This window comes from Oenanthe melanoleuca, chromosome 5 (assembly GCF_029582105.1).
Source record: "Oenanthe melanoleuca isolate GR-GAL-2019-014 chromosome 5, OMel1.0, whole genome shotgun sequence".
In the NCBI taxonomy this organism is placed as follows: domain Eukaryota; kingdom Metazoa; phylum Chordata; class Aves; order Passeriformes; family Muscicapidae; genus Oenanthe; species Oenanthe melanoleuca.
The window spans coordinates 18,865,721-18,877,671 of NC_079339.1; the positions used below are offsets into that span (position 1 = coordinate 18,865,721).

Consider the following 11,951-nt stretch of genomic DNA (forward strand, 5'->3'; position numbering starts at 1 on the left):
TGTCTAAGTTTGCAAAGAACACTTTTTTCTATTAGGAAAAAAGCACTTTTAATTTTTAGAGTCTCACTCTATAGCTGTCAAAATCACAAGCATTTAGAGAACTATTGTTCTGTTTTATGACAGCATTAGAGCTTTAGGTGTTCAGTTTTATCCTGTGTTGGAATAGAACTGAAAGATATGAGGGAGACAAGAGGGAAAAGCTATGGGTTTTGCATCTCAGAACACTAAATCTAGCCATAGACAGTTTAGATGAATGTCATGCTTATAGTCTATGTGACAGTTTGCAGTAAAAACACTCACTAATTGCTTCAGCATGGACTTTCTAGAGTTTGATTTTTACATTGTTAAAGTCACAGTCTTCCTACATTCCTGTTAAATATTCATCAAGCACATTTGGCCTAATGGATGGGGTTTTTGTTCTTTAGGCTCTAGTGTATATGGTGACCAAGGACCACACAAGGGACATTATGAATCCACTACTATCCCTGGAGAGACAGCCACAACAAAAATAGCTTCACAACCAAGGTCTGCCCCTGTACCAGGTGGGTTTTTGAAATCAAATGTTTTAAAATCTCAAGTACAGAATTGTCTTCATATCAACTGAAGTAAGAGATGAAAGTGAAAGTCAAATACAGCTCTTCAGACTTTATTCTGAATCAGATAATATTCAGCCTTTCACAAGTAGTCTGAAAAACGGAGCATATTGTAACTCATGTAATTTTTCAGCAATATTAAGATGAGAGAAACCATGCATTTGGAGAATGGGATTAAGATTCAAGTAACTTTTATAACTTGAAATTAAATCAGGCAAAACTTGGTAAAGTTATGTGCATAGTGTCATATCCGTGAGAATGTTCAGTGAAAATAACAGCTGAGACAAGCTCTCCAGAATAGAGCTTGCAGACTAAAACAGAATAAAAAGAAGCCAACACCATGATACAGCTGCAAAAGAATGCAAATATGTTCTGGGACTTGTTAGTGGTAAAGTCATTTTTAAAACTGAGAAAGTAATTATCCCATTCTACTTAAGGCTAGCAAGTCCAGAGTTGAAACTCTGTGTTCAGTTCAAGGCATTGCATTAGTCACAAGGGCTAAAAATGGAGAAGAGCACACAGAAAATTCTGGAAAGGTAATCTTTGAAGCACCTTTTGAAGAGCTCATAATTTGGAGGGAAGACTGAAGGGAGATACAATAAGAACATGTTACAAAAAGAATGCCTGTCAGTTTTTCACCATGGAGTGCTAAAAATTAACAAATTATGATGAAAACATGTTTGATTTGCATGGAAAGGCTTTGTAAACCAAGCAAACATTCATGGAAGCAAGGAAAAGAGCGAGACAGCTTAAAGGAAGTGGAAGAGGTTGTGTTTTTGCAGTTCTGTGAGGTGGCAAAGCCCCACGAGGCACGTTCACATGCTCTCTCCCCTCCCTCGTGTCTGCAGACTGGCTGATCATCGTGGTGGCTCTGGTGGTGCTGGCGCTGATCCTCGCCGTGTGCGTCGCTGTCAACGCTCGCAGGAGGTAAGGACACACCTTCACACTCCCAAAACACACTCACTCTTTTCTTCCTTGAGTCTCCAAAGCTTTGCCAAAGAGCAGAGTAGCAAACTGCAGGAATGAGCATCCTGTGCAAAGCCCTGTGGCTTGGAGCGTGGGACCCAGTCCCCATGTCCTGCACAGGGCACACAGCAGCCTTCACACTCCCCTGGAACCATCACATGAAGTCAGCACCTACATGAACAGTTCAGTCTTGTAAATAGAAACTAACTGCATATAGGTCACAGAAAATTAATTACCCCCTATCTATTAATGGGAAAATCGTGTTCACAGAGAGTGGGAGTTGTGAGATGAACACAGAGAGCAACATCCACAGGATGAATAACCCTCCACCATTAAAGCATTGTCTGTGTGCAGTGTGCAGGGCTGTCTTAGACAACCACAGTGATTCTGTGAAAACCTCTTAATCTGCTCCTTCTGAGCAAGAGCCAGTGTCACAGCTGGCTGTCACAAGCATATATGCTAACATTGCTCTCAGAGCTCTCAGTGGCTTTATGTACTCCATTTTACAGATGAGGAGGATGAAGAGTGAAAAGTAATGCAGTGATCTGTGCAAATTTATCTGGGAAATTGGAAAAACTCTAGCCTAAAGGATAGGTTATAATATTCTTACCTCTTTCTTTTCTCTGAGGGCTGTTCTGAGGTTCAATTTTTCTTTGCTACTTGAATGTTAGATTTTAACTCTTTTTTTAATCAGTGACCACATAATGTGTGGAGATTTTTGTTCAGGAAGCAGTGAGCACATTTTTTCCTAGTCTGCTGGTTGCAGATCACTCTGAGCAGCTCTTTTAAGAGGCTGTGGAGCTCCACAGCTCCTTGCTGGCATCTTTTGGCATTTTGTGGCTGCAGAGCAGGAAATCATTCCCAAGGGTGTGTATAACATTAGCAGAGTGAACTGAGCTACTTCAGATAAAATAACCCTTATCTATGAGTCAGTGGGCATGAAAGAAAAGGTATTTCAGAACAGCCAAATTAGTCATTTGGGGAAAAAAATATGCTTCATTTAAGAAGAAAGCACTTGAAAGTCCAATTTCACAGACACACTGTCCCTCCTAGGCATGCTGGGCTCTGCATATTCAGTTTACACGAGGCTGTTTGAGGACAAGTAGCATGTCCAGCACTGTGTAGCCAGAGAGTCATCTAAACAGTAAATCTGGCAGCTTAGGTAGTCCTGTTTTTACCATGCTGAAGGATACCCAGCCCACACTAACCAGTGTGCATCAGCTTTGGACTGGTGGCTCTTTAAGATTGTGTGTGCTTGTGTTTTAATTCACAGCTGCATATAAAGTTTATTGGGCAGCCCATGCAGCAAATATAACTTGAAAAGCACAGTACCCATTTCCTACCTGAACATCCCAAGGAGCTCTGCTGCAGACAGCAGCAAGGGTAGCTCCCCATATTTCATTACTGTTGGTTGGCTTCTAAGCTTGGCATGCTAATAGAGAGAAAAAAACAGTGGTTAAGGAGGTGAGAGCTTGATCCAGATTTTCTGCTTGCTTAGGAATTTGTGCATTTTCAAAGCTGTGGCCCCAAGCCACATAGAAAGTATCCCATAATGGGATTATTTACAAAGTTCATAAATGTAGATATAGTCAAGTGATAGAAGTATATTTCTAGCATTCATTGTTATATGTAACATATAAATATGTTAAATATAAATTAAATTAAATATAAATTGGATACGTGAGCTCCTGATAAATTTTATGTATATAATTGTGGACACCTTTAAAATAAAATATGCAATATGGAGAAATTTTACACTTTGTATAGTATAAGTCTGCACTGGCAGACACAAGTTTAATATCCAATCACTTTTTCCTAAATATTTGCCTTCAGTTTTTTATTACTTTAGTTAGACTCTATTTACAATATTTTCTTTTTATTTCTTTCTAGATGTGGGCAGAAGCAAAAGCTAGTGATTAACAATGGCAAAGGGGCAGTGGAGGACAGGAAGACAAGTGAATTGAATGGAGACATCAGCAAATCACAAGAAATGGTGCACTTGGTCCATAAAGAGCAGTCAAACGACCGAACAGAAGCATGTGATGAATTCCTGACTGTTAATGAAACACAAAATCATCACGAGTTTGACATGAAGACTGGAGTGTAATGGCACCACACTGCCAAGCTGATCAGGGCTGGGGAATCCAAAATCATGTGGAACTTGAACAGGAATTCACAGATGCACTGTGCTACTGATGTCTTTTGAACATAAGCATAAGTTCTGTTTCTTTTAAATCACTTTGCAATGATGCCTGAGTTTAAAAATTGACGCGTGCTTTCTGAAATACACCTCCACGAGCTGCATAATGCTTTCAGTTCCCAGTCCCTTCACAGAGGACTCTCACTGTGTCCTGGATGCCAGAAGGCACACAAATTTACATCATTACTCCCCAGATGGAAGGTCTTCACTGTGTGGAGCTAAAGAAGCATCCAGTCACTCCATCTTACAGATATTTTGAGTATTAAACATGTCATGGTACAGAAGTATGTGAGGAAAAATGTCAAGAGTAAAAAAAATCAAGTTTAAACCCCAAAGGCATCTTCTACAATGTCTGCAACATCAGAATCCTTCAGAAATGCCTTCCAGCCAGGAATAGCAGTGGGTACATTCAGAATCTGCCAGTATAAACAAGAAGTGACTCATTATAATTATGTGTGGCTTGGTCTGCAACGAGGGAAACCCAGAAGATCAAAATTTATTTATCTCTATTTTTAAATATCTATGGACATACAGCAAGTCTTCTCAGGAGGGGTAATAAAGGCATGAAAACATGAGCTGAAACATAATAAACTTCTGTTCTTTATTATTCAACAACCTGTACAATTATCCTTCAGTTTTTGAGATGTTCATTGTTCTTCTTCCCCCCTCATTCATTGATCCAAGTTTGTGCATGTTTTTAATGAGCCTGTTAGTTAAGATAATGAATAAAACAAAATGACCCCAGCTCTGTCACACATGCATAAATCAAGCAATTGAGATCACTAGGGAAGCTGACAGTATTTTGTTCCTGAAAATAGGTCTCTATATTCTGCTCCACTTTACTAAGGAGATGCTGAGCCTATTAAATTTTTCCCCCTATAATTATTGTATTTTACGAGATTGCTGATATTTTAAAAGTTGCTTTTCTATGATCTCCTTTCCTCTGAATTATATTTCATCTACATTGTTTTGGATCTGCTTTTTAAAGACACCAAAAAGAAACATTGCTTGTTTTTTGGTACCAGAAGTTCAATTTCTACAGAAAAGATCAAAGCAAATGACACAGGAAGCTCTTCCCAGCCATATAACATAGTAGAGTAGCTGATCTGCATTGTTACATGCTTTTGTTATGTCCTTTGGTGTCTGTCATGTAAAATATTTGTATTAAGCTATGATGCTGTGCATTATATTGATATGAATTGTCAGGAAAAAATTATTTACTACCAGTGGTCTGTGCCATTTTTAAGAAAGCATATTGAAATGGAGGGAAAATTGTAACTTCTAATTGGACTCTCCCCAGGAAATGCAAGGAAAATGTGGATGGTCTGTAGCAGGGTTATTCAGCAGTTTTGTTCACTGACCATAGCCCCTGCCTTTGAAACTGTTCTGCTAAAGTATTTAAAGTTATTTAATGTTCTCCATCTGAAGCAGTTTGGAGGATGAATATTCAGCTGGCTAAACACTGACTTTAGCTAGCACTGATCTTTACAGGGATATAAAGCACAAGACTGGTGATTATATTCCTGAGTCCCAGCCCTCCTGCAGTTTCCCATGTGCTTCATGGAAATGCTCAAGTGCCCTGGTGTCTGCTGGCAGATGTCCTCAGGGCAATTTACACCTGGGCAAAAAGTCCCATGACAAGGTGATGCTTTAAAATGCACACAGGATGTTTTCTGGCTTTATGTAGGTCAGAGATTTCATCTGTGAACAGTGCATTGATTTTTGTTTCATGTTTTTAAGCATGCTTTTCTATTTGTCATTAGAAATCAAATTATCTCTGTAAAGTGGTGTTAGGTACTCATTCCACTAAGGATGGAGATCCAGAGTAGGAATTATTCCTCTCTTAAAATCCTAACTGAATATAGGTCTCAGTGAGAAAGATGTATTTCATTGTCTTGGAAGCTAAATTTCTCTTTTAAAAAACAAAAAAATCTCTGTCATGTTATTCATCTACCTATTCAGATGTTGAATGAAGAAATCCACAAACTTCTTCGTAATTTGTCTTATAGTCAGTAGCTATAAAAGCACAGACAACACTGGTTGATTCTTTGTATATTTTTAAATGGGAGATGCTCAAGAGGAAATGCCATTATTTTATATATGCTGATTCTTTTTAGATTGTGTCCTGTGACCTGTGTGTAATTGTTTCATTATAGTTTCAAAACTAGAAGGCCATTTCATCTGTGTAATACAGTACATATTTTTATTAGTCTTGCTTTTATTATGAGGGGTTGTTTGTTGTGTGTATGTATTTTTATATAGAGCACTTGATATATTTGCATATTTATTTAACAGATTAATCAAAGAAAATGCCATCTCTAAATTGCAACTAGAAATAGTATTGCTAAAAACACGTCAGACTCTAAAATAAGCTTCCAAAATAAGCCTGATTCCACACTGAGGATAAAATGTAAGTCCAGCTGTGAGTGGGAGACAAGTATTCAGTCGTGTTGAGTACTGTGATCATTTCTTCTCCTGGCAAATTCCAAGCCAGGCTGAGGGGGATGCAGTGTGACCTTGTCTGCTCTGCTGGCCTCCCACAGGCTCCACAGATGCTCTGGGAGCCAGTGATGAACTCAGCCTTCCCCCAGAAGCAGACAGCAGCTACAACAGCTTGGCTCAGGTCAAGATCAACCCAGTAAGGGCTTGACTATAGTTCCTGTCTCACTGAACAAAGCACCCAGCAAGATCCAGCCCTTCCTTCTGGTGCTGACAAACTGTGCCTTGGTCCATCCTTGGTGCCCAAGAAGCATGAGGATCTCTCCCAAAGATGCCATGGAGGTCAGACCCTGCCATCAGCTTGTGTTATTCCTGAAAAAGTTTCAAATAAAGGTGATCCAGAGCAGGGGAAATACTGCCTAAAGCAGCAGGCTTATTTAAGAGGGGCTCTGTATGTTTTATGGGAATGTAATATTTTCATGAAGCAATGCAGGCTGATTGTTTAATTTGTATTTTCTTGAAGTTCTGAAAAGGAGTATTTGATTAAAGCAACGAAAGGATGTGCAGCTGTCATGTCTACCTTTGTGGATGTGAAACCCTTCCCACAACACCAGTTCCAAAATTGTACTTTTGCAGTTCTTCACATGATAGGGATGGTTTTTCTGTGTCCCTTGTCAACAACAACAGCCTCTGTACCAATTAGTTTGAAGCAGGTTGCCTGGAATACTTTTTAGACACAATTGTGAAATGTCTCTTTAGCACACATTCTGGTCAGGGCTGGTCCTAATTATTCTTTCTGTAGATGAAGGAAATAAATCCTCTGACAACTGTGTTCTGCCTCTGCAGACAAGGACTCCAGGGTATTTTGTTATTCAGCAGTAAATGGATTTATTTTAAGTTATATTAGGACATTAGACAATGATTATTTCTTAATCTTTATTAAACAGTTCAAGGGTCTGATGCCTCTGAGTGTCTGCAAGAGATCTGATTAGTAAAATACCAACCCTTTGGGTAACCACAGGTTCTGATTACTTTTTCTCTGTGGAGGGGGAAAGGAAAAATGGTGGCAGGAAAAAGGGCTGTTCCTTGGGTGCTGTTCCAGCTGTGTACACAGCAGTGGGTGACAAAATTCCTGTTCCTTAAGGGTGGAAAGAATTGTGCTAAGGTATTTTGGGCATGGAGCTCTGGGGATTTCAGGATAGAGGGAGAACACAATTTCTGGGAAAGGATGTAAAGGGAAAGTGAAATTTCTGTACCACAGCTGGGAAAGTACCTCCAACACCCCCAGGACTGTGGCACTCAAATATTTCACAACTCTGAGTAGGAAAAAAGAGCCTTTTCCTGTGAACCTCCCCACCTCCAAGTCATCCTCCACATCCACCTCCTCATTTTCAAACTGATTCTGGATTTTCCCCTGGTAGCTTATTTCTCACCATTGCTATGCCCTGCTGCATGTGGCATCCCCCATGCTGGGGGCAAGCAGCTGTGGCAATGAGGAGAGGCAGAATTAGCCAAGATGAGTAACACTGCCCTTTGTACAGCACAGAGACTGCACTTTTTGTCTTCTCTTTCTCACCCCTTTGGAGTAAGGTTAGTAAAGGCAAGATTTCAAAAGCATTTCTGAGAGGGACTGGTTGGATTTTTATGTATGTCTTAACACATGTTATAAATGAGGTGGAAAATTACTGTAGGGACTGTAGATGTGTTGAAAGCCCTAACACATGCCAGGTGTTAAGGATGCCCAGGAAAATATGCCTGGGAAATGGAGCTGTGGCAGCAGCCCTAGCAGATAAAAGCAGTTACTCTCTCTTTTTCTCTCTCTGGTCTCTTTTCTATCCCACTCTGGTCAGAACCATCTCCTTTCTCTATCAATATATGGTTCTCAGGTGGAGTGTTTGCTGCTTTTGGGCATTACTTTCATCCAAGAAATCAAAGTGAATCCTCCCTGACTGCTCTTACAGCAGGATGGGACAATTCTGCCTCTTGCTTATCTTCCTGTTTTGAAAGTGCAGGACTGACACAGATCTTCATTGGCCAAATGAGCTGCTGCATAGGAGTTTTTTAAAATCCAAAACTGTAGGAGAGGATCCACCATCAAAGCAGCTCTCCTGACCTCCAGACAGTGGATTATTGTTAAAGTGCAGGTAAGGAAGGGGCAGTGAAATCTTTTCATATGCTTTAAACACAGCCTGCTTTCAATTCTGTCTGGATGGTTCCTGCAAGCAATAGTAAGATTTTGCCTGAGTGACACCTTCAAGGAGTTTCAGAATTTTTAATCAAAAAAGTTTTATTAAAAGGCATTTATTTATTCCTATTCTAAAAGGGTTTTGCATGAAAAAGTTGGGGAATGAGACCCATCTTTATACATTCTCTGCCACAAAAGAGTGCATTGAACACTGGCATGATTGTCTTTAGTTTTTTCTTTAAAAAAAATTTTAAAAATATGTTTTGGTTCAAAACAAATCCACAAAAACTGTCAAAAAAGAAGATGACTTTTTTCCTCAGAAACAGACATAGTTTCTGCTAGTTTTAATATTCCAGATAGAAGATACAGCTGTACAAATTTCCTTTTTTTGGTAGTTTGAGAGGGTGTTTTGGGGGGAGGGAAGAGGGGAGATTCTTTATGTCTAATACAGAGTAAAGCTTTCCTTTTGTACTAAAATGAAATTCTTAGAAGTAATCTATGGCCCCACTGGGGAAAAAAAAAAAGCATGTACAAATTTACACTGAAACAGGATTGTTTACATCTGAAACATCATAAATTTAAGTGCATTTATCAGAAAAACCTCCAGCATTTTTAGAAAATTAAGGAAAAGTCTCACTCAAACACCCAGTTAACTTAGAATTTAGGTCAACAGCAGCTTTCTGTGGGTGCTGAAGCTGAGGCACAGCTGAGATTAAGGGTATGTAGGTAAACCAGCATATGGCTCATAGGTACTGGAGATTGTATATCCAGAAACTTTTAGGTCTGCTGAGTTTGTCCTGAAGTCCTCAGAGCATCCCAGGGCAGAGAAGGATGCAATAAGGCATTTTCCATTTCTCTGGAGGCTCTAAATTTTGTACCTGTCATCCAAAAGCCTTGCCTTGGGCAGTAGTGGTAGGATGGAGTCAGTTTTAACACCCATATTGCCAGTTTCATGTTAAAGTATATAAAAAATGTTTGGTACCATTTGGTACCAAATGGCTTTGGTACAGCTGAGTTTTAGCTTTAGTTCTAAATTTACTAGTAGTCATTGGTATACATCATCTAGTTTCTGGCAGGACAGAAGGCTTTTCTTCCCTGGGTAAATCTAAAAAACATCCCTTAAATCATTTTCAGTGATCACACTTTCCTTTGTATGAATTGAGACTCCACACTTCCATTTTTCTTGTAAGAAACAGTAATAAACTCTTCTGCACCATGATGAGAGTTAAAGTCTGAGTTTATATTTGTATTTTCATGTGTATTTTATCAAAGTCTTTTTTGTAAAGCAAGCATCCTGTTTAGGGCTGCTGCTAGAGATTGCTAGCAGCACCCCACTGGAGCTAGCTCAGTTTTCTGCAGACAGTGATCTCACCTGATAACAGCACACCATGGGAGAGAAGAGTTCCTGCACATGCTATGCACTGTGCCATCAGTGATACAAACCTCAGAGCAAATGCTGGGCTCCTTTTACTTTTTTGATCCACTAATTATTCTCTGCTTTGGCTTGTTCAAGCATTGCCTGTCTGTCTGTAACCTAGTGTGCAAGTACATGGTGTTTGCCTTCCTGTAAAACTGTTTCACAGCCATCCCCTCAGTTCAGCATGTTTTGTTTTCCAGCAGGGTCTTCAGATTCACTAGTTCTTGGGTATTTCCCTGCAGTTCTTTCGTGGTTTATTTTCTAGTTAATCTTTCTTTCATTAATCAAGTGAAAGTCTGAAATGAACTCAAGGTAGGGATGCTTGTTTGTTCAGCCAGTGACTTAAAAACAAACTTACCCTTTGTTCAAGAAGGTTGGCTTCCCTCCCCACCCATGAAGAGGACAGATATAAAGGCTGCCTATTGTTTACTGGCTGGTAGAAAATAGGAGAAGACTGGTTCAGAAACAAAGCTCAAATTATTCAGTCAATTTAGATAACACCAGTAACCTGGGTGAAATAGTGGATTGAATTTTGAGTGAATTTTTGACCTAGCTTGGTCCCTCTTCTTGTCCCTTCAGTGCATTGGGAGTCAGCTGCCTTTTCTCCCTGGCACATGTGGGCAGCAGCAGTTCTCAAGTGGTGTCCAGGGATCACAGGGGAGTGATCCATGAAGCATCTTCTGGCACCCCAGTAAGAAAAGAGCCAAATGGGTGGTAGATCTGTTTTACAAATGGCTACATGAAAAGCCAACATTTTTAGTTTGGTCTCGAATGAGAATGAAGAGCACAACACTGTGTAAAGCAGATCCTGTGTTGCTTTTCTAAATGCTCATCCCTGTACTTCAGAAGCCCTACCAAGAGTGTGAAGCCTTGCTCCTCCAGACCTTGTTCCTGGAGTTCTGGTGGGCTGCAGTCAGTTTTGTCATTTATCTGACTGCACAGACACATCTTGTTTGTCAGCACAGAACCTGCCTGCCCGAACCACCACGACCACAAGACTTATCTTGCATGCAATCTGTTTTCCTTCCTGCCTTCAGTGCTCACTGCTGAGGCAGCAGCATCACCTGCCCAGCCTGGGAAGCTGCCCCAGCTTTGGGTGCCTGCACAGGGCTCTGCACAGCTTTGGGAGCAAAATGGCACCAAGCCCTGCTGGGGCACTTGTACATCATTGCAATGCAAGTGCTTGCTGCAAATAACCCCTTCCAGCCCAACTGAGTGTAATTGTCAATGCTGTTTTCCTCCTAAAGTGCTGTATGCTGGGGCCACCTGCTTCTTTCATAACCTTGTCCTGTTCACATGTCCTGGCTAATACAAAGGGGAAGACTGTTTCCGACCTAACAACCCCAAACCATTATCTCAACTGTTCTTTCATGCCTGAGAGGACATACAGAAATATCTCTTAATATGGGCCCATGATTCATAACTCACTGGCTTTTATATCCCCTTTTAGCAGATTCTTTCCTGTACAGAGGGATATACTCCAGACACAAACACACTCCTGAATTAATCATTTTCTCTAAGGCTATGGAAGAGAGAAAAGGGGTACAAGGGGCTTGCAAGGGCTTAGAGAATCAGCCTTTGGGGTGTGCATTTTCAGAAAGGTCAGCTTCATATAATTGCAGTACTGGCTCCTGCACAGCTTCGTTATTTTAGGTCATTTTGCAGAAACATTGCTTTGAAAAAAGCAACATGCACAGGTTGGTGTCTAGCCTTTAATTTTAAACTTTTGCTCTGTGATGTGTAACAGAAGAACAGACAGATTCCTTTTATGGAAGGAATTTGAACATACAGAGTGCACATGAAGTAGGTGAATGATGGGCACCCTGGAAAAACTTCAGCAAGGAATTTTATTTTAGCAGAGTGCATTTATTAACACCACTTGTTGATGAGGCCAGATCTCTTTTTTGCTCTGGTATCAAAATGGCAGCAGACAGATTTACTTTTTCAGTAAATCAGATGTACTTTTTGCCCAAAGATCCTCCTAGCAGCGCACCAGGGCTCAGTTCGTTACTGACTCAGAGGGCAGCCTGCCAGCTGAGGCACTGCCAAAGCCACTTCCTGCCATGCCTGGATTTCTTTGGAAGCTCTCAAGGGGATGATTAAGAGCAAGGCCAGGCTGTGCACGCTGTGGGTGCTCCCAGGCGAGGAGGG

At 40.5% G+C, this 11,951-nt stretch overlaps 1 protein-coding gene across 8 annotated transcripts in view; it reads left to right on the forward strand.

Annotated features, from left to right (window-relative positions):
* Positions 1 to 9,607, forward strand: part of CD44 (CD44 molecule (Indian blood group)) — a 49,965-nt gene extending 40,358 nt beyond the window's left edge. For all 8 annotated transcript variants that reach the window (XM_056492500.1, XM_056492498.1, XM_056492502.1 and 5 more), the window contains 3 exons: positions 426 to 542; positions 1,442 to 1,520; positions 3,450 to 9,607. In XM_056492500.1, coding sequence (XP_056348475.1) covers positions 426 to 542; positions 1,442 to 1,520; positions 3,450 to 3,666 — 413 coding nt within the window. In that variant the 3' untranslated portion in view covers positions 3,667 to 9,607. The remainder of the gene's footprint in view (positions 1 to 425; positions 543 to 1,441; positions 1,521 to 3,449) is intronic.
* Positions 9,608 to 11,951: the final 2,344 nt, after the last annotated feature.